The sequence below is a fragment of the Scylla paramamosain genome, unplaced genomic scaffold (genome assembly GCF_035594125.1).
Source record: "Scylla paramamosain isolate STU-SP2022 unplaced genomic scaffold, ASM3559412v1 Contig138, whole genome shotgun sequence".
In the NCBI taxonomy this organism is placed as follows: domain Eukaryota; kingdom Metazoa; phylum Arthropoda; class Malacostraca; order Decapoda; family Portunidae; genus Scylla; species Scylla paramamosain.
This window is the reverse complement of record NW_026973803.1, coordinates 5001-28038: the sequence shown is the minus strand read 5'-3', so window position 1 is coordinate 28038 and position 23038 is coordinate 5001. Positions and strand designations below refer to the sequence as shown.

The window sequence follows — 23038 nt, the reverse complement described above, 5'->3', positions numbered from 1 at the left end:
AACTTGTGGAAAGAGAAAGAAAAGTGCATTATTTTTATGCAATAATATTTTTAATTTTTGAACTTGAAAATGCAATATACTTTAATTCAGAGATTTAAAAAGTGAACATACGTTTTAACCCAGCGGGTGCTGTAAACAGTACGTTGGCGGTTCACACCAGTTCAGAAGTAAGGTATCTTAAATTGCACTCGACAATGTTGTGAATACTTTAAAATGCTTGAAGCCATACTTGATGCCTTCCATAACGTGTAAAGTAAGAAGTTAGCCTGTGTTAAAAAGTGGTGATCCCTGCAGATTACCAAGGCATCCAGTCTCCCAGCAAGTGCCAAGAGGCATTCATTCAATGCTCCGCTGACACCAATTTGCCCAAAGGTATGCATTATATGTGGAAAGTACATTACGTACGGTGTAGAGGTGGTTGTCTAGTGATATAAATGGTAAGGTGGTGGTGCTGGTGATTGTGATGGTACTACACTGTTATTACCGTATGTCAGTATATTGAGGCTTGATATCACTTTTATTAATGTGCCAGTATTTCATTACCTATCTTATGAAATAACACTAGCTCTTGATATATTCTTTTCTACAAACCTTTAACAATAATTGAAAGGTTTTTTTAAATTGAATTCAATGCCTTTTCTTATTGATGAAAATAGGAAATAATTATGGCTACCACTGGCTAGACACGCCATACCTTGCCTTGAGTTTAGGTATGGTTAGGTTAGGTTTGATATGGTTGGGTGTAGTTAGGTTAGTTTTGGGTATGGTTAGGTTACAGCAAGTACAGTTAGGTTAGTTTGGGTGTAGTTAGGTTTGGATGTGGTTAAGTTAGTTTAGGTATGGTTAGATTACAGCAGGTATGGTTAGGTTAGTTTTGGTGTGGTCAAGTTAGTTTAGGTATGGTTAGGTTACAGCAGGTATGGTTAGGTTAGTTTTGGTGTTGTTAAGTTAGTTTAGGTATGGTTAGAACCTTGGACAAAAAATGAGGAACATCACTGAACCAAAAGATTTTTATTTATTTATTTATTTATTTATTTTATTTATTTATTTATTTATTTAATTTTCTTTTAATATTTCAATGAAAATTAGCAGTATTACTTATATCTGTCAACTTTCCAAGAGGGTTAGAGAATGCCTCAAGCCATTTGTAAGATAAGATTACACGTAAATTGCTTGGTTTAAGAGAAACTGGCATGTTAGTAAAATGAATCTTTACTGTCATGTGAATGAATATTTATAAATGCAAAAAGTTTAAATCTCCAAGAACAACCTGTGTTTTACAGTAATGTGGGTAGCCCACATGGGACCCATAAAGTAGCCCACAAAACACCCACATGCCTCCCATTATCCAATGTTGGCTGGGTATATATATATATATATATATATATATATATATATATATATATATATATATATATATATATATATATATATATATATGAGGAGGCAGTAGACATCTGCCTAAATGATAATTACTACCAGTGAGGTCTAAAGCACTGTTCAGGGGGTGCTGTGAACTTATCATTAAACCCAGCTGTGACCTCGCTGAACGTTTCCCTTTGTGTCTCACAACACAAGGGGGCAGTCATAGCCTGCCCTCTAAAGACAACTCTCTTCCTCCACACAAAACTACAAGCACCTAATAACACACACACCCTTCACTCAAAAATTTTAAAATCATCGTGGCGACTCCTACACCAGCCTCGTAGTCCCCATCTGGGGAGGGGACCATAAATGTCCCCAGGTCAGACTGCCTTTCTGTCAAAGACCCTAAGTGTCTTGACACCCCCCTCAACTTTTTCTTCATTAACTTCTGCAACATTCGCAGTCAAAGATCTAATTTTCAATCTGTAGAACACCACCTCTCCTCTTCTAAACCTCATCTTCTTTTCCTCACTGAAACTCAGGTGTCTGAGGCAACTGACAGTAGCTCCTTTTCTGTTCCCTCTTACTTTCTCTATCCTCATTTTCAGTCCAAAGCTGGATGCTGCGTTTATGTGCGCAATGATTTAACCTGCTCTCGTGCCCACGCTCTTGAATCTTCTGAGTTTTCCACCATCTGGCTACGACTACAGAGTCACTCTCATACTAAATTTATCTGTGCTGTATACCTCTCACCTAACTCCTCTGATTATAAGAAATTCTTTAACTACTTAACTTCCAAAGTGGAGCACATTCTGACCCTCTTCCCTTTTGCAGAGATCTCCATTCTTGGAGACTTCAATGTTCACCACCAGCTTTGGCTTTCCTCTCCCTTCACTGACCATCCTGGTGAACTAGCCTACAACTTTGCTATCCTCCATGACCTAGAGCAATTGGTGCAACACCCTACTCGTATTCCTGACTGTCTTGGAGATACACCCAACATTCTTGACCTTTTCCCCCAGCCTCAGCCCCAGCCCCAGCCTTTTCATCCCAGCCTCTCCCAGTGCATCCTAGCCTCTCCCAGTCCATCCCAGCCTCTCTCAGTGCATTCCAGCCTCTCCCAGTCCATCCCAGCCTCTCCCAGTCCATCCCAGCCTCTCTCAGTGCATTCCAGCCTCTCCCAGTCCATCCCAGCCTCTCCCAGTGCATCCTAGACTCTCCCAGTGCATCCTAGACTCTCCCAGTCCATCCCAGCCTCTCCCAGTGCATTTCAGTCCATCCCAGCCTCTCTCAGTGCATTCCAGCCTCTCCCAGTCCATCCCAGCCTCTCCCAGTCCATCCCAGCCTCTCCCAGTGCATCCTAGCTTCTCCCAGTCCATCCCAGCCTCTCTCAGTGCATTCCAGCCTCTCCCAGTCCATCCCAGCCTCTCCCAGTCCATCCCAGCCTCTCTCAGTGCATTCCAGCCTCTCCCAGTCCATCCCAGCCTCTCCCAGTGATAATAAAGCAATTTGGATTTAGGAGAGGGAGATTGTGTTACAAACTTACTGAGTTACACTTAGATCTATAGAAAACTGTTATCAAATGGCATATAACATTTTATGTTATATGCCATAATTTATTATGGCATATAACAGATTATTATTACAGATGCCATTTCTTAAAGAAATGGCATCTGTTTTTTTTTTTTTTTTTTTTTATTATTCTCTTTCTCTCTCTCCCTCCCTAAGGCAGTGCTCCTCTTACAAAGGAAAAATAAATAATTAAATAAAATAATTAATTTACAAATCAAGGGCTGGATTTGTGTCTGTGGAGGCCTGTGAGCAGCCTGAGTGTGGAGGCCATCTACCTGAAATATTTATATTAATATTTTTGTATCTGTATTCCATGCAGTTTTTAATACATATAATATATTATAGTGAAAGGAACATATTTATTTAGTGTAAATGAAACAAGTGGTTATTTTGATAGTAATAAAAAATATTTAGTTCATAGAAAACTAGTGTTTGATTAATTTAAGTTTCTTTCACTTACAGAATATTTATGTGGGAGACTCCTCAGATTGTGGAGACCCCAGATTGTGGAGGCTCCTGGGCAGCTGGTCTTTTTGTGGACTCCTAAATCTGGCACTGAACAAAATTCTCTCTCTCTCTCTCTCTCTCTCTCTCTCTCTCTCTCTCTCTCTCTCTCTCTCTCTCTCTCTCTCTCTCTCTCTCTCTCTCTCTCTCTCTCTCTCTCTCTCTCTCTCTCTCTCTCTCTCTCTCTCTCTCTCTCTCTCTCTCTCTCTCTCTCTCTCTCTCTCTCTCTCTCTCTCTCTCTCTCTCTCTCTCTCCTCAACTCTCAGCCACTGGATGGTATATCAGTTCACACAGCAAGAAGCCAAGGACCCACCGAGGCTGTCACTTGGAAGAGGTCATTGTTGTTGCATCCAGCATCCCAGCCTGACTGCCTAGACAGGTCCCGCAGGTTGCTGAATGGCAGAGGTGCAGGCTGCTCCACAGCAAAATGTGAGACCAGTGTGGCAGAGTATGATGTGTACACAATGAGGGACACACTGTAGCCAACCCAGTAGATTACCCGTGCTGCACTGCTGATTGGGTAGGTGTTGGAGCCTGCAGGAGGAAGAGGAGGAGGGAAAGATGCCATGAAAAGGCAATTTTAAGACATGGAGGATGATACAAAGGCAATTTAAAATCTTTGAAAGTAACACATCTTTTTAAATTAAAAAATGTAGAAAAGACCATTTTAAAATGTTTCAGAGATGAAAATGCAATTTAAGAGTTTTTCTCATCATTTCTAAAAGATTTATATCTCATATCTTACTAAGAAAACTGTTGATATCATCATATGAAGAGAACTACTGATAAAATTAAATACATTACTTGATATCCATATCAGTCATATTAACACCACTTGCTTATATTGCTCATGCCAGAACTAATTCAAGTTAATATCAGCTCAATTATGAAAATACACCAGGTATCATGTAAAGTTTCCCAGTTTTAAATCTATCCTTTAATAACTGTCTTTCTGTATTCCCATCTTATCAAACATTAAACACCACTACCCTTGCATTCAACTTAGTCTCATACCCCAACAGGTCCTCACCCTGCTGTAGGAGGGCTGGCAACATGTACCAGCCATCTTACCAAACACTAAATGCTCCAACACTTGAACTGACCAGTCTTACACCTCAACAGGTCCTCACCTTGTTGTAGGAGAGCTGACAACATGTACCAGCCAGCAGCAACTCCCATGCTAACAGGCTTCTCCCCGTGGGTATGTAGCACCTCTGGAGTCGCTCGATGAAGAAGAGGATGCTGGCGAGGCCTGTCGTGTTAGCCGGGATGCGCCGGTACAGAGCTGTGTCCGTTGGGGTTGTGTAGGCAAGCATCTTCTTGGCAAGGTCCTCGTGGGTGGCCGCAAACAGTTTACGGCTGTGGGATGAGAACTTGTCTTGTGAATGTGACGTTGGGGTGAGTGTTAATCTGATTTTGTGTTACTATGTTCTGTGGGGAGTGGGTGTTAATGTGATTTTTTGTTAACTGAATGCTGTGTCTGACCTCCTGAGGTGTAGTATGGTGGGCCACAAGATTGTCCCTTTCCACTAGGGCCTGACAGATGATATTAAGAGTGTGAATGTGTGTGTGGTGCCTTGTTTGGGCCATTTTGTGTGTGATTGCCAGCCTGATGTATAGACAGCTAAATCGTTAATAATAATGAAGTTAAGAGTGTGAATGTGTGGTGATTTGTCTGCGGTGTCTTGGGGAGGATTGTTGGCCTGGTATATAGATAAATAGATTAGAATTTGGATTAACAGTGTCAATGTTGTATGTGAGTGTATAGTGTAGTGTCTGGGGCCACCCTGTATAGGACTGCCAGCCTGGCATATAGATAGATCAATCTAATTATTTGACATTTCATATTCTGAACATTTTGCTGATCCAATTAATCTGTTAAGGGAGCACTTTGTTCAACATCTTTAAAATATTATTTGATCATCACCTGTATCTCTCACCTGATGATATAGATAGGCTGGGTGTAGGTAACAACTTTCAACCTCTCCTCAGTGATGGACAATTCAGAGACAGTGAGGTCAGCTTCCCCTGACTGCAGAGCTCCTACCGTGCCCGTCCACTCGTTGCTTGAGCTGTCCTTCAGTTTCCCGTAGGCATAACCTTCCAGTACATTGAAACTGACTCTGTACAAGAGAGAGAGTGGGAGAAAAAATAGTGTTGTGTATTGAGGGAAAGAAAATTTCTGTCTTGTCTTCTCTATTTAGGGAAAGAAAAGGAAAAGGGCAAGTAGTGTCATATGCATGGAGGAAAAGGAAAATTATTCTCATATGCACTGAGCAAAAGGAAAAGTACTGTGATATGTACTAAGGGGAAAGGCTCGGTGTACTGAAGGGAAGGAAAAAATACTGTTGTCGTATTTATTGAGGAAAAGAAAGAAATACTGTCGTATGTACATTTTTTAATTGCTAGAAAGAAAAGTGAAATATACATTTATATGTATAGTTTATTTTTCATATCAGTCACAAGTATGGATGTTTGTTTCCCTTCTTTTTTTTCACATGTACAGCTACCTCCTCAAATAGCATGTATTTTCAAAATTTCAAGCTGCTGTGATGATGAAAAAAGCCTGAAAGAAAAATGACAAGGAACAAAAAGTAATGAGAATAAGTTTTGTGGCAACTATTCATTAGATGTCACTTTTTCACTCCTCCACTTAGACCGGTACAGTTGAACGCAAAATGTGAAAACTTACGAGAAATTGTGTGCATCCCTTAGTGCAGTGACAATATCCCCCACAAAACCAGTGATATTTCTTTGACTGGAGGTTAGTTCAATAATTTTGAAGGCTGGGATTAATTTTAATGAGGGATGAGAGGGTGGAAGTGACTGGAGTATAGGTTAATAATTCTACCAGCTGGAAAGGATTTTGAGGGTCAGAGGAAAGTGATTGGATATTAGCTTGATAATCGTGCTTGGTGAGATTAATTTTAGTGAGAGACTAGATGGTGGGAGGATGATATTTAGAGGTTAGTTTGGTAATTTTGCCAGTTGGTATTAATTTTTAGTGAGGGATGAGGGTGTCAGAAGAATGTGACTGGAGGTTAGTTTAATAATTCTGAGGGTGGGAGGAAAGTAATAGGGGGTTAGTTTAATTTTGGTGATGGATGAGAGTGTGAGTGGAAAGTGTAGCTGACCACATAATTTATCAAATAATACAAGCATGTACACATTCTTAATAATGTTCCATGTTAAGATATACTAAACATGAAGTTACTCCACAATATATGATGGTGTAAATTACGAATGGTTAAAGTCAAGACTTGTTTGATGATGGCCTGTTTGCTTGCTCCCCTTGGACGTGCGGCAAGTGCAGCAGCGTTCGACCGTTTCTCTAGGGGCAAGCGACACCTCCTGGTGGGGGACTTCAAATCTGCTGTGGCTGCCTTCGAGGTGTGTCTGTTGCTTAGGTGTGGTATGTGTTGCATGTTACCTAGTTGTGTTGTTTTCTGTGTTGTTAATTGTTTCATATCATAGTGAAAGTAAACACCAGGTTTAACTGACACTCCTTACCACTCCAGGAGGCAACAGAGTCCCTGGTGGAGCTGTGTGGGGAGCAGGCGCCCGAGTGTGGTGACGCGTACTGCCGCTGTGGCCGTGCATTGCTGGAGCTGGCACGCAAGGAGGCAGGGGTGCTGGGGCCAGATCTGGATGGTGCCAGTAGTCGTGTGTATTGCTTGGTTATTGTGTTAACGTGCTGGAGTGTGCACAGCCAGGAGTGTTTGGGGAATGAAAATAAAAGGAGTTATGGATGTTTAAAAATGCATCTTTTGAGAGCTAAGTATACAAGAAAGTTGGTGTGTTTGGGGGATGAGTAAACAATGAAGAAATGTTTTGAGGAACTGGGTGTGCAGAGGCACGAGTGTTTGGAGAATGAGAATACAGGAAGACAGGAGTGATTTGGGAATAAGTGTACAAGAAAGGAGTGTTTGAGTGACAATATATAAGGAAGAGGTGTTTTGAAAATGAGAGTACAAGGAATGAGCATTTTGGGAGTTAATATACAAGGAAGCAAGTATTTAAGGGACTCAAGTATACAAGATTATTTTCCTGTCATATGTCATTATACAATGTTTTTCTTTGTTATATACATCATTCCCTTTCACTTTTCATATCTTGTGTTCTCGTCATTCTGATGTAATGTTACAGATAGAGAATGTTTGGTGTCAAATTTTCACTAATTTCATATGTGTATAAACTTTCATTTCATTGACTTTTTTTTACTATTACTACTATATTTGCTTGCTTTTTAAACAAGTCTTTTCTTTCAGAGGAGGGAAGCACAGGGGAAGAGGAGGACGAGGAGGAAGAGAGTTAAGAGTCACAAGAGGAGGAGGAAGGTGGAAAGAAAGAGGAAGGAGAGGAGGAGGAGGAGGAGGAGGAAGATGGAGAAGGAAAGGAGAAAGATAAGAAGGAAGGAAATGCCGCAGAAGGAGAAGGTGAGTTGTTAATAAGGTTTTGTGTGACAAGTTTTCTGAAAATTTTATTTGTTTACATGAAGTTTGTTTTGTATATATTACTCTTAATATACTACTTCTCCCACCACATGCAATTTGTCTGTCTGCTGTTGTGGTTCTTTCATTTCTTGTTCCCTTTCCTGAATATACCATTTCCTTAGTTTCATATCTAGTACCCTCCAATAAAATTTCTGCTTCTCGGTCTCTGTACTTCTCTCGTTTTTTTTGCTTGGCTTCATTCCTCAGATCCTTCTCTTTTTCCCTTTCTTCCAAGTTCATATCTCTTTTTTACCCAAATATTCTTGTATTCTGAATTTTCAGCCAGCTTCCCAGTTCTCACTAGGATCTCCTTTACTGTAACTTGGGATCTCATTCTCACTTTTAATGGTCTTTTACCTCCTTCACTATATTTTCCAATTCTATATGCTTCTTCCACTTCTCATTCCAGTCCCTGTTCTTCACCTTGGACCATTGTAATAATTTTCCTTACCAACTCCTCTCTCTCTCTCTCTCTCTCTCTCTCTCTCTCTCTCTCTCTCTCTCTCTCTCTCTCTCTCTCTCTCTCTCTCTCTCTCTCTCTCTCTCTCTCTCTCTCTCTCTCTCTCTCTCTCTCTCTCTCTCTCTATTCCCTTTTCTTCCTTTCTTCCTTCCCTCCTATCTTTGTTTCTCCCTCCTCCTCCTCCTCCTCCTCCTCCTCCTCCTCCTCCTCCTCCTCCTCCTCCTCCTCCTCCTCCTCCTCCTCCTCCTCCTCCTCCTCCTCCTCCTCCTCATTCTACCTAACAAGAAATAATAGATTCAAGATTATACCCAAACGTTTTAAATCCCACAAGGCCAAACATTTTTTCTTTAATCGTATAGTAAATATATGGAGTAAACTTCCTGCAGAAATTGTGAACAATATTGAAATTGTGAAAGCAATATTATTGAATCAGTTCATCCTAAACATTTGCACTTTGTTTTTCCACAGAGCAATAAGAAATTAGAATTGACAGAGAAACCAGACAAGGGACTGCATTTGAAGAAGCACAAGAACCAAGAAATTACATCATTCAATGAAATGACAACATAATCTAAAGTAAGAATTTACATAGCTTTCATTTTGGTTTACATTCTGAAAGGTAACAGTAACATGGATATGTTTTTATATTGAAATCTTTCTCTGATTGCATACAAATGGTACCAATCAACAAATAATAATGTAATACTTAGAAGCTGGGAATTCAAATCACTGGTAGATAAAATGAACCACCATTCTAGAGTGTACATAACTAAGGAATTAATATACTGGTTAACTGTCACACCAGCATGAACAGAATAACAACAATTGTTGAGTAGAGTCTGTAGGAGGCAGGGAAGGAGGCATGTAGTCAGTTTTAGAGAGCAGTTATTATGAAATCAGCTGTAGAATATTCCTAAGATGCAATACTACTGGAGTCTGTCAGCTTGAAGACAGTTTATTAAAGAAGGGAAGTTCATGAGATATAAAGCCTTTGATTATTCAGTTTCATTTCCAAAGTAACATTTATTTATTGGTGTGTTGCTTCCTGTAAATAGTAAAGCCTTGACAGCACTGCATCTCTCACACCACGCTGTAACTGTTGAGAGAACCCTAACCCTTAGAGAGAGGAGGAGGGAATCCTTGGTTTATGTTCAGTAAAGCCCTGTATTCTTGTCATGGCAATGTAGAATGGAGGCGTCATTGGTTTATGTTCAGTAAAGCCCTGTATTCTTGTCATGGCAATGTAGAATGGAGGCGTCCTTGGTTTATGTTCAGTAAAGCCCCGTATTCTTGTCATGGCAATGTAGAATGGAGGCGTCCTTGGTTTATGTTCAGTAAAGCCCTGTATTCTTGTCATGGCAATGTAGAATGGAGACGTCATTGGTCACATACTGTTCTAATGTAATCTAATGTAATCTAATGGAATCATGAAGGTGTAAAAATGCAGGATATGGATGGGATGCTACATCATCAGCTTTTGTCATTAAGGGTGGTAAAGTGAAAGATTTGTTAATCACTTTGGTCTTTAGTTGATGCTTCTGGTGAGGCTTTCCTGTTTAAACTTGGCATAATATATATAAAATGATGTGGCATGTTAAACAAGTTAACTTACTGCCTTCTTGTGTCTTTCACAGATAGAAATCAAAAACGTCACAAGACAGAATAGTGAGCTGCATGCACTTATCACAGAGTATAAAGTCACTCCCTCAGAGGAAAAAGACAAGGATGGCATGTCTTCATGTGAGAACTCAGAAGCTAAATGTGAGCTACCATCCACATGAATATATATTTGTATATCAAACTGACATTCTCCTTGGAGGGAGGCTTTCCAAAGTGCACACACACACACACACACACACACACACACACACACACACACACACACACACACACACACACACACACACACACACACACACACACACACATCTCTGCATCAGGACTCAACAGCCAGACTGATAAACAATTACTTCACCCAAGATGATCAGCTGATAGGATTAGCTGTGGATGAGCCTCCTGTGGTGACTAGGAGTACAAAAGCCAGCAGCTAATTTTGGGAGCTGCCAGTCATCATGGTCCTGGTGTCTGAGGTGCTGCTTTTGCATTTTCCCAGTCATGGGATGAGGCTACATCACATTTATTCATTCACAGTTGCTCTTAGTTATCTCTGTTACAAGTTAAAATTTTTCCTGGCTCCACAGACATTTCTGGTGCATCTAACCCTCTCTCCATTGCCCTTCTATTTCCCTTAGTCTTATACCCACTTCTTACATTACGTCTAATTACTTCCATTGGTCATTCTTGTCTGGCCCTCTGTTGCATCAATTTTTCACCTCCAGGTACAGATACCAAGGGGAAATTGCTGGGTCAAGTGGCTACACTGACATCTGAGGTTAGCAGGTTGGAGAGTGAGTGCAGCAGTCTTCAGGTTCAGCTAGACTGTGAGAGGGATAAGTATAACAAACTGCTGGGAGAATCTCTTGCTCATGAAAAGTTGTCTGAAGATGTCATAACTGAACCAAAAGGTAAGAAAGTTTATATTCTCTAATAATAAAGCAAATAATTTTTCCTCACTGTTGCTCAATTTTTTGAATTAATAACAAAATAAAAGCATTGTTATTGGATTTGTTTATTGAGGCTGTATTAAGAAAAGTTGAGAGAAACAAACTTATTGTTTTATCAGGAGAAACAACAGGATTGGGAGGAACTGAGCTTTAACAGAAGCTGCAACAACTGCAGGAGGCTCACAGGGTCCTGGAGAGCAGGTTAACTTGCAGCATGAAGGAGGTGGCTGAGCTGAGTGACAGGAAGTAGCAGCTTGAGCATGCTGTAGTGCATGAGGAGACAGAGTCCATCGGTGAGTGCATGTTTTTTGCTCATTTGAATCATCTGTAAAAGTGAAGTGGAGGAAGTGTTTACTGTTTACTGTATGCCATTTCCTTGGTCTTTTAATGAAGAATTTTATCCTTCTTCAGGTGACTACATCACCATCTACCAGTTGCAGCGAGGAGTGATGAAGCAACAAGCTCGAGAACGCGAGTTAGACCTTGCCAGCCTCCATCATGAATGAGAGGAAATGAAGCAAAACCACTCTGCAGGTTAGTGCTCTCTTTTGCATCTCACACACTTCTTATTCATGTCATGGCAGATTAGTGATTTCTGCTGCATCTCACACACTTCTTATTCAATTGCTGGCAGGTTAGTGATCTCTGCTGCATCTCACACACTTCTTATTCAATTGCTGGCAGGTTAGTGATCTCTGCTGCATCTCAAACGGTTCTTATTCAGGTGTTGACCAAAGTACTAAGCCTTCATATCATTACCTTGCTCTGTGATGGAGGCTACACCATCTGGCATCTAGCTGAGATTTAATGTTGCAGTAAAGCTTCCATATGAGTTCATGTAGAGCAAAATGTTTTCAAATGCCAGGGAAGTAGTGTAATGTAACCTTCCAGAGAAATCTATCCCTCATTTATTAGTTAACAGGAGTGTTTAATGTACTTAATGTGATTAGCCAGGATCAAGGGTCAACTTCTTCACTGACCATTTACTCTCAGGTGATGTATCTGTCCTCCATGAGTCACCAGAGACACATAAGGTGTTGTAAGTGAAATTTCATCTATTAGATTTATTCAAAATGTGAATTAACACAGTTGTTTCCTGCAGGATTTGATATCAAAGCTGGTGCAGGAAAAGGAAGCAGATCATGACCTTCAGCAGCTCGAGAAGATAAGCAGCGTCCTTAAGAGTCCAGTTGCTATCTTTAGCAGTGTTGGTGAGTAGTAAAAACTGAGCCATCTTATGAAGTGCAACGAAACATTATTATTATCTTCATAATTTTCTTGAAATAAACAGATTTCTGTGGCATGTTGCTCATTAGCACTTTAATATCAGATAACACCAGTTATTTATGTAATGATGTAATGTACTAAGTAGATGAAATACAAGTGGCATCTGCTAACACTCTTGATGTGGAACAGGAACCAGTGAGTCTGAGACACCCACCAGCAGTGGAAAGGTGGCTGACGAGCGCCTCAAGCACTCTGAAAAGGTGGAGCAACAACAAGAAACAGAAAATTGCATCCATCATTCTTTGCCTGAGGAGGGAATTGATGCTCTGTTGACCCTTCACACTGATGTCCCTCATGAGGAGGCAGAATATGAATCCTACAGAACTTGCCCATAGAAAGACCAAAACTGTTACTGCTGCCACACTGCCACCACTTCCCACTGACACCAAAAGCCCAACTGTGCAGAGAATCCTGGACCTCCGCAATGAAATGGAGTCCACCAGTCACCTGGAGCACTTTAGCCTCCAAAAGTTCCATCCGTGTCCATTGTGTTTGGGTAAACTTATCACTGTATAAGGGGACAAGTATCAGTGTATGGTTACTATATACTCATTTGTACTTAAAGATGTCATGTCACATCATTCTCTCTCTCTCTCTCTCTCTCTCTCTCTCTCTCTCTCTCTCTCTCTCTCTCTCTCTCTCTCTCTCTCTCTCTCTCTCTCTCTCTCTCTCTCTCTCTCTCTCTCTCTCTCTCTCTCTCTCTCTCTCTCTCTCTCTCTCTCTCTCTCTCTCTCTCTCTCTCTCTCTTTCTTTCTTTCTTTCTTTCTTTCTTTCTTTTTGCATATTTTACTGCTTTACATTCCTCCCCACAGTATTTTTTCATCTACTGTATTCCATGCACTAGTTGTATCATCCCAGTGTATTCCGTAGCCACTCTGAAACTGTAATTCACCAATCAGCTCAAATGTGTCTCTGTTTTGATAATCATTAATTTGTTTCAGCTACACAACCACTCTGATAAGGGACAAAATCTACTTCACCAGTCATCTATGTCATACAGTCATATATATTCATACATATGACAAAATACTCTTCCTAAGACATTTCTTATTTTCTCTTCTCAAGTGACCTGTCCATCTATCTAAGGTACCACATAACATTTAAAACTTACAATATTGTGTTTAATTCATGAACACTTTTTTGTCTATCTATGGAGACTTGCGTATAGACTTGAAATGTATTGGGAGTTTTCTCTATCTCTCATTCTATACCTAACACCTGTTCCTAAGAATCCCCAGGTGATAGCCATGGTGACTGGCTGGTCTCCTACTGAGTGGCTGGGGTTTTCCAAAAGTGAGGGTTGGTGTTCTATACCATACCATGTGCCCTGTTTGTATTCCTTCTCTATCCTCTGTATTATATTCTATGTAAAGATGGTGCTGGGGTGGGATCTACTTCTTATTCCCTAAAAGTGATGAGGAGTGACACTGGGCAGCATTAATTTGCTCCTTAGAGATGGCTGGGTTCCTGTGGATGAGTGGGCCATGCTGTGCTTTGTCAAGGATGGTGTTTGGTATTGTGATGACTCTTGCCACAATCAAGTGTCTCCCACAGAGTAGTGGAGTACCTATGTATGGTGTTGACCCAAGCTGTCCAGGTCTCATCCAATGCCTTAATATGATTTAGATGATCAAAATGGTTTAACTCACCATTTAATCAGCTGACTGATTTGAATGGAGAAGTATGTAATGTGTTGTAGCCTAACCATCCCTGCCAGCATGGTCAGACTCTTGGTAGTAACCTGAAATGCTCCTAGGTAGTGAGTATCATTGCACATAATGATCTTTACTTTGTCAGTAATTCAATGATACTGAATATTACTCTACTGGATTTTGCTCAGCACTGCTTGGTAACTTTTGGCCATAATCCCAGGTCTGGAATGATATGAAGCCATGTTTTTACATTCCATATGAGACAGGCAAGCACTATGCTTTGCCTGACTGATACCTGTACTTTGCATTTATGACCCCAGGTAGTTCATCACTCTCTCTCTCTCTCTCTCTCTCTCTCTCTCTCTCTCTCTCTCTCTCTCTCTCTCTCTCTCTCTCTCTCTCTCTCTCTCTCTCTCTCTCTCTCTCTCTCTCTCTCTCTCTCTCTCTCTCTCTCTCTCTCTCTCTCTCTCTCTCTGTTTGGAATTATACTGTATATTAGGAAATATCATTAAAGAGTGTGTGTGTAAAAAGTGTTTGCATTATTGTGCATTTGATGTTGGTTTCATGATTTATAAAGATTGCTATTTTTAATAAAGTTATTGAAATTGTTATTGAGTGTTTGTATTGAACTCATTAGCTTTGTAATAGTGTGCGTCTCATCATGCATTCATTAATGATGTAGAGTGGAAATGTCCACTCCTATCATGCATAATATCAATGCATTATTGGTTTATGTTGTTATTTGTGTATAAATTGTAAAGTTATGCCAGTCTATTTTAGTACAAACTAAATATCAGCTGGAAGAGAGGACAGGTAATGGCACACTAAAACACAGGAAGGGACAATGATATAACCATCCAATTTAACAATACACAGAGCAAGAAGAATGAGAAAGCAATAAAAATGGATTATTTAATGGATGATTAATAGACCCTCATTTGTAATGTTATTTCAGGCAAGAATATTAAAAGAGACAGCTGGCTTGCCCTTTGTACTTGTTCAGCTTGCCCTTAGCACTTGTTCATACATGACAGAATGAGAGATCTATGGGTGGGGGTGACACCTGGAAATGGGTATGATTCATGAAGGGATTGATTGATTGGTTGACTGACTGATTAAGAAAAAAAAACGTAGCAGTGGAGGGTGGGGGGGAAGGCGCCCCCAACTTTCCAGTCATATATGGCGTGGAAGGGACAATACCAGCAAAGAAAAATATGAGAAAATGCATAATTTACTACAAAACCCAAAATGCGAAATAAAACCTTGCCAAATTGAACCTTCCCACGAAGGTAATGAATGGAGTTTTGATGCAATGAGCCACAGTTACTTAAAACACTCAACAAATATAACACCTGCCAAAAAAATAAAATAAATAAATAAAATCAATAAATAAATAAAGATAAAAACGCGAGAAAACCTTTAAATTATCACAACGCGAAATATACACACACGCTAAACTGGATGCGTCATTAATTAATATCCCCCCAATAGTTTATAGCCCCTCCCTATTCATTGCTCCCCCTTCCCTGCCTTGAGGAACACCTTCACTTATGGCCTGCTGTTGGGTCAGATTTGAGCCATTTTAACCTCGAATTACATACAATACATACATACATATCGTCTCCTTGCAATAATTATAATAGTCTTCCTGGCTTAATTTTTGTTTATTCATTATTCCTTATGTATTTATTAATTATTTGTCATTTGTCTAATTCCTTGTTTTATTTAGCCTCGGTATTTAACTAAGCATTTTTTTTTTTTCACTTTCTGACTGTGGCCCTTGCAATGAATGGCTTAATTGTTTATTTACTGTTCCTTACGTGTTTATTGATTATATGTGAGTTATTTATTTGATATTCATGATTTTTTTTTTAACTTCGTATTTCTTTATATGATAGTTTTATCTTTTCGTGTTTTCTGGCTTAAGTTTTGTTTATTACTCCTTGTTTGTGTTATTAGGTGTGTCATTAATTATTTGTCTTATTTCTCGTAGTTTAATGGATTTTTTAGCACTTTAATTATTAGAGTTCCTCACCAGTCATTTTATTCGAGAGAGAGAGAGAGAGAGAGAGAGAGAGAGAGAGAGAGAGAGAGAGAGAGAGAGAGAGAGAGAGAGAGAGAGAGAGAGAGTCTAAATGAATGATAAAAAAAATAATAATCAGTTACAGTATTTTATTTATAAACAAGAACAATTCATGATAATAATAATAATAATAATAATAATAATAATAATAATAATATTTAAATACAAGGAGGAAAATGTGTAATAATAATAATAATAATAATAATAATAATAATAATAATAATAATAATAATAACAATAACTGCTTTTATCTTACTCACACAGATAAATAGTTTTATAAATAGTTTATTGACCATAAACATTGTGTACATACACACAAAATTAAATAGAACAGATAAAAATTTCAAAATGTAGTCAGTGACACACAGAAGACTGGTGACAAAACCTACTAAAGCCCATTAAATGATTGGGTGTCTCAAGTTTCCACATCATCAGTGGAACACTGCTTCTGAGCACTCAGGGATGGACAAGCTTTTCATGGCTTGTGTGAATGGAGACAAGACGTGTAGGGGATTTATTTGTTCTGTTTTTCTTGTCCTACTCTCTCTTCCTCCCTCTTGACTCTTCCTTTGCTTCATCCTACTCTTTCTCTTGCTCATTCTTTCTCTCTCTCTCTCTCTCTGGACTTTTCAGACATAGCTCCTTATGATTTTTTGGCAATCCCAAACCTGTTGACAGTATCCTTATCTGAGAGCCAAGGAGACCATGCAGAATGTGGCAGCATACCTATCATTGGTTGCAGAAGCGTTTGAGCAGTGGAGTGATGGATGATTGTAGGAATGTGGTGGCACTGCTATCCACCATGACATTCATCCACATAACAGAACCATCTCACATGGTGCATTCAGCCTCAGGGAGAGGAACCTCTGTAGCCTTGGGCAGTAGCCCTTGGTCAGGTTTGCTCCAGAGTCAAACCTGCTTACCATCCGAGAATACCTTGGGGAGGAATGAGGAAGCCTTTTGCTCTGAACCCATGAAAATTGTTCAACCCTATAAGGGAAAAATATGAATGTTGAACAAATTGATGAGAAATGGAAGGATTAATGGGCTAAGTGTGTTGGATTACAGAGGGCTTTCTTTGAAGGACATTTTGAATGATACCATAATTTTGGCCCTTAGCCCAAGGTTGGATACTTCTGAACCGTTCTTGCATTTTTAAGCTAAGTAATATAAAATGCTCAATTAACAAAGGAAGGATAATGAAAAGATAAAACAAATCAGGAATTATATCAATTCATAGCTTTATCATAGTTCTAAGTCATAAATACTACAAAAATTAGTCAATCTCTTCAGAAATAATTATAAGATAAGCTTTAATAATAAAAAGTATGTATAAATAGATGAAATGTTGTCACCTTCACCAATGCCGGCTTCTTGTTATTCAGCACATGCTTGTGCTTCCTGAACACCGGTCTCATACTGGATAGAGACAGTAATGTATGGAGGTTTGATGCAATACAACATTTTATATAAGGATAAAAACTTGCATAAACTTCCTGTTTGTGTTTTTCTACTAAGGTGCAATTGTTAGGTGAGCATTTGCAACTTCCTACACTTAAACCATAACATCCCTACTACAGTGGCTCAGAGCCACACCATCACTTGTTGCTTGTCCACTAGTAAATAAGTTTTTTGTTTGTTCATTCTCATTCCTTCCCTATTTAAAACATCATTCCATCTTGTCATGGCCTCTTGAAGATCTTGTTGGCTTCCTGTCACGACAGCGACATCGTCTGCATAGGCCAGCATGATCTCTTTATCCTCCCTTACACACACTTCCTTCAGGCATCTGTCCATGTATATAATGAATAGCAAAGGAGAGAGCATCAATTATTCAATTATTCAATTATTCCTCACACACACACACACACACACACACACACACACACACACACACACACACACACACACACACACACACACACACAGGTAATAACAATAATATCTACCCTATATTGTAATGCACATTTTCATAATCACCACTGAATCATCATCATCATCATCATCAATATTTTTTATCAATAATATTAACAGTATTTATATATGTACATAGCATTACTATTATTACTACACACACACACACACACACACACACACACACACGTACATACACTCACCTCTCGGCAGGGGTGGTGGGGAACAGGAGGAGGAGGAGGAGGAGGAGGAGGAGGAGGAGGAGGAGGAGGAGGAGGAGGAGGAGGAGGAGGAGGAGGAGGTGGACGAGGAGGAGGAGGAGGAGGAGGAGGAGGAGGAGGAGGAGGAGGAGGAGGAGGAGGAGGAGGAGGAGGAGGAGGAGGAAGAGGAGGATTAACACTGTGTGAGTGACTGACAGACTGACTAACTGACTAACTCACTAACTGACTGAATGACTGACTAACTGACTGACTGAATGACTGACTAACTGACTAACTGAGTGACTGACTGACTGACTCACTGACTGATACATACATACATACAGACAGACACAAGTACACAAGAATAAAAAATAAAATACATAACTGAAAAATCATTGCAATACACAGACAGACAGACAGACCAATGACAGAAAGACAGACAGATGGAGACAAACTAAACAGATAGATAGATAGTGAAATGACCACACAAAACACACACACACACACACACACACACACACACACACACACACACACACACACACACACACACACACACGCACCTGTTGAACATAGTAAGCTGTGGCACCAGGTTCAGACGGCCGCTCTACACAGCCTCGGACGCCTCCTGTGCCAACTCCTTGCATCGAACGAACCTGTGTAGACATGAAAGTAAGCAAGCAAGTGTTTATGGCTAATTATAATACTCAATATGCCAGTATCATCTCCAGCATCACCATCTGCTCACCACTGGGGACTCTCCTGGGGAGAGTTAGGAGAGTGAGAGAGGGGAGGGAGAGAGAGGGAGAGGAGAGGAAGAGAGAAGGGGAGTCTTGGAGATGGTTTGGGGTGAGTCTGGGATGGTCTGGATACATTGGGAATGAGAGAGAGAGAGAGAGAGAGAGAGAGAGAGAGAGAGAGAGAGAGAGAGAGAGAGAGAGAGAGAGAGAGAGAGAGAGAGAGAGAGAGAGAGAGAGAGAGAGAGAGAGAGAGAGAGAGAGAGAGAGAGAGAGAGAGAGAGAGAGAGAGAGAGAGAGAGAGAGAGAGAGAGAGAGGCTGTGAAAGGCTGGAAGAGGCTGTGAGAAGTTGGGATGGACTGGAAGTCCATCCCAACAGTTTGGGACAGTTTGGGGTGAGTCTGGAATGGTCTGGATACACTGGGAATGAGATAGAGTGAGAGAGAGAGAGGCTGTGAGTGGCTGTGAATAGCTGGGAGAGGGTGTGACAGGTTGTGAGAGGCTGAGAAAAGACAGTGAGAGGGTGGAGAAAATAATGGGAAACTGGAAAAATGAAAAGGAGAGATAGAAAGAGACACACAGGTAGACAGACACACCTGTAGGAAGGGCTCCTTAATATCCCCTTATCAGCTGGAGGGAGGGCTACAGGTAATAATCTTTTCTTCTTCCTTATCCGTGCCTCCTCCTCGTCCTCCTCTTCCTTTTCCTCCTCCACCTCGTACTCCGGAACTGGCGACCCCACCACCGGCACCTCCGACATGGCCTCCTGCGGGATGGTAAGGTAGTTAGGGAACTGTCTGAGTTAGCGTGTGTGTGTATGTTGGTTAAGTTTGGTTAAGTGTTAAATAAAGAATGGTATTCTATATTAATTTCAATATTTATCTACTTATTATCTGTATTTTGAAGATACATGTACCATTTGAACTGTAAACCTTTGTAATTGTCTGTCTCCTGCACACCCAGCTCGTCAACACCCCTGTGCCTGCAAACGGGTCACTGAACATTAAATAAACTTGTCTCAGTCCCCTACATACACACAAGTGGCTGGCCAAACACTGCATCAACACAAACAATGGATAAACAGTGGGAATCTGCTGGTCTGAGTCCCCTACATACACACAAGTGGCTGGCCAAACACTGCATCAACACAAACAGTGAATAAACAGTGAGAATCTGCTGGTCTGAGCCCCCAAAACACACTAGTGGCTGGCCAAACACTAGATCAACACAAACAGTGAATAAACAGTGGGAATCTGCTGGTCTGAGCCCCCAAAACACACAAGTGGCTGGCCAAACACTAGATCAACACAAACAGTGGATAAACAGTGGGAATCTGCTGGTCTGAGTCCCCTACATAAACACAAGTGGCTGGCCAAACACTAGATCAACACAAACAGTGGATAAATAGTAGGAATCTGCTGGTCTGAGCCCCCAAAACACACAAGTGGTTGGCCAAACACTGCATCAACACAAACAGTGGATAAACAGTGGGAATCTGCTGGTCTGAGTCCCCTACATACACACAAGTGGCTGGCCAAACACTGCATCAACACAAACAGTGAATAAACAGTGGGAATCTGCTGGTCTGAGTCCCCTACATACACACAAGTGGCTGGCCAAACACTGCATCAACACAAACAGTGGATAAACAGTGGGAATCTGCTGGTCTGAGTCCCCTACATACACACAAGTGGCTGGCCAAACACTGCATCAACACAAACAATGGATAAACAGTGGGAATCTGCTGGTCTGAGTCCCCTACATACACACAAGTGGCTGGCCAAACACTAGATCAACACAAACAGTGAATAAACAGTGGGAATCTGCTGGTCTGAGTCCCCTACATACACACAAGTGGCTGGCCAAACACTAGATCAACACAAACAGTGGATAAACAGTGGGAATCTGCTGGTCTGAGTCCCCTACATAAACACAAGTGGCTGGCCAAACACTAGATCAACACAAACAGTGGATAAATAGTAGGAATCTGCTGGTCTGAGCCCCAAAACACACAAGTGGCTGGCCAAACACTGCATCAACACAAACAGTGGATAAACAGTGGGAATCTGCTGGTCTGAGTCCGCTACATACACACAAGTGGCTGGCCAAATACTGCATCAACACAAACAGTGAATAAACAGTGGGAATCTGCTGGTCTGAGTCCCCTACATACACACAAGTGGCTGGCCAAACACTAGATCAACACAAACAGTGAATAAACAGTGAGAATCTGCTGGTCTGAGCCCCCAAAACACACTAGTGGCTGGCCAAACACTAGATCAACACAAACAGTGAATAAACAGTGGGAATCTGCTGGTCTGAGCCCCCAAAACACACAAATGGCTGGCCAAACACTAGATCAACACAAACAGTGGATAAACAGTGGGAATCTGCTGGTCTGAGTCCCCTACATAAACACAAGTGGCTGGCCAAACACTAGATCAACACAAACAGTGGATAAATAGTAGGAATCTGCTGGTCTGAGCCCCCAAAACACACAAGTGGCTGGCCAAACACTGCATCAACACAAACAGTGGATAAACAGTGGGAATCTGCTGGTCTGAGTCCGCTACATACACACAAGTGGCTGGCCAAATACTGCATCAACACAAACAGTGAATAAACAGTGGGAATCTGCTGGTCTGAGTCCCCTACATACACACAGTGGCTGGCCAAACACTGCATCAACACAAACAGTGGATAAACAGTGGGAATCTGCTGGTCTGAGTCCCCTACATACACACAAGTGGCTGGCTAAACACTGCATCAACACAAACAATGGATAAACAGTGGGAATCTGCTGGTCTGAGTCCCCTACATACACACAAGTGGCTGGCCAAACACTAGATCAACACAAACAGTGAATAAACAGTGAGAATCTGCTGGTCTGAGCCCCAAAACACACAAGTGGCTGGCCAAACACTAGATCAACACAAACAGTGAATAAACAGTGGGAATCTGCTGGTCTGAGCCCCCAAAACACACAACTGGCTGGCCAAACACTAGATCAACACAAACAGTGGATAAACAGTGGGAATCTGTTGGTCTGAATCCCCTACATAAACACAAGTGGCTGGCCAAACACTAGATCAACACAAACAGTGGATAAATAGTAGGAATCTGCTGGTCTGAGCCCCCAAAACACACAAGTGGCTGGCCAAACACTGCATCAACACAAACAGTGGATAAACAGTGGGAATCTGCTGGTCTGAGTCCGCTACATACACACACAAGTGGCTGGCACAACCATTTTGCATCAACACGAACAGTGAATAAACAGTGGGAATCTGCTGGTCTGAGTCCCCTACATACACACAAGTGGCTGGCCAAACACTGCATCAACACAAACAGTGGATAAACAGTGGGAATCTGCTGGTCTGAGTCCCCTACATACACACAAGTGGCTGGCTAAACACTGCATCAACACAAACAATGGATAAACAGTGGGAATCTGCTGGTCTGAGTCCCCTACATACACACAAGTGGCTGGCCAAACACTAGATCAACACAAACAGTGAATAAACAGTGAGAATCTGCTGGTCTGAGCCCCCAAAACACACAAGTGGCTGGCCAAACACTAGATCAACACAAACAGTGAATAAACAGTGGGAATCTGCTGGTCTGAGCCCCCAAAACACACAACTGGCTGGCCAAACACTAGATCAACACAAACAGTGGATAAACAGTGGGAATCTGCTGGTCTGAATCCCCTACATAGACACAAGTGGCTGGCCAAACACTAGATCAACACAAACAGTTCATCTTCCCACCAAACACTGTTATTCCACCTTATATTTATGTATTTGCATGCTTATCTTCTCAAATTGTTCCCCTTCCCATTCTCTCCGCATGTCCGACTCTCTCCTTTCTGTGGTTGATCACTCACTCTGCTGTTCCTCCACATTCATGACTATATATGATGCACATGTGCTTTATAATCAATCAAATGTTTCACGTAGATGATGTTTTCATCTTCACACACAGTTCCCCCTCCTCCCTGTTTCATTCATTGCCATTTTGCTCTCTCTCTCTCTCTCTCTCTCTCTCTCTCTCTCTCTCTCTCTCTCTCTCTCTCTCTCTCTGTGTGTGTGTGTGTGTGTGTGTGTGTGTGTGTGTGTGTGTAAGAGCTCAGAGCTCATGGTGACTGATCTTTGGGTAGGACTGAGGCCAATGACACACCACACACCAGGGCAGCGAAGTCACATCA

The 23038-nt window shown here is 41.1% G+C and overlaps 1 protein-coding gene and 2 long non-coding RNA genes across 31 annotated transcripts in view; 1 reads left to right on the top strand and 2 right to left on the bottom strand.

Moving 5' to 3' along the window:
• The first annotated feature begins 41 nt into the window (after positions 1-41).
• Positions 42-23038, top strand: part of LOC135099501 (glutamic acid-rich protein-like) — a 24444-nt gene continuing 1447 nt past the window's right edge. The window contains exons 1-14 of one of the 27 annotated variants that reach the window (XM_064001875.1): positions 42-167; positions 295-372; positions 3708-3961; positions 4564-4839; positions 5434-5530; positions 6755-6831; positions 6960-7104; positions 7710-7877; positions 10029-10155; positions 10734-10919; positions 11078-11251; positions 11370-11492; positions 12061-12169; positions 12375-12901. In XM_064001875.1, coding sequence (XP_063857945.1) covers positions 7090-7104; positions 7710-7877; positions 10029-10155; positions 10734-10919; positions 11078-11112 — 531 coding nt within the window. In that variant the 5' untranslated portion in view covers positions 42-167; positions 295-372; positions 3708-3961; ... (2 more) ...; positions 6755-6831; positions 6960-7089 and the 3' untranslated portion in view covers positions 11113-11251; positions 11370-11492; positions 12061-12169; positions 12375-12901. Of the gene's footprint in view, positions 373-3399; positions 3962-4563; positions 4840-5433; positions 5531-5785; positions 6206-6754; positions 6854-6959; positions 7105-7709; positions 7878-8862; positions 8971-10028; positions 10156-10733; positions 10920-11077; positions 11252-11369; positions 11493-12060; positions 12170-12374; positions 12902-23038 lie in introns of those variants that run through there. The other 26 variants (XM_064001871.1, XM_064001872.1, XM_064001876.1 and 23 more) reach the window with 26 other exon arrangements.
• The window catches only part of LOC135099504 (uncharacterized), a 9048-nt gene continuing 2065 nt past the window's right edge, over positions 16056-23038 (bottom strand). The window contains exon 3 of one of the 2 annotated variants that reach the window (XR_010268053.1): positions 16056-16970. This is a non-coding gene — a long non-coding RNA (uncharacterized LOC135099504). The remainder of the gene's footprint in view (positions 16971-23038) is intronic. The other variant, XR_010268054.1, reaches the window with a different exon arrangement.
• Positions 17194-22048, bottom strand: LOC135099503 (uncharacterized). Of its 2 annotated transcripts, XR_010268051.1 has the most exons (3): positions 19428-20127; positions 18658-18750; positions 17194-17769 (listed from the first exon to the last, which is right to left on the bottom strand). It is a non-coding gene; the product is annotated as an uncharacterized LOC135099503 (long non-coding RNA). The 2 variants fall into 2 exon arrangements; XR_010268050.1 differs by having other exon boundaries at positions 17194-18750; positions 19428-22048.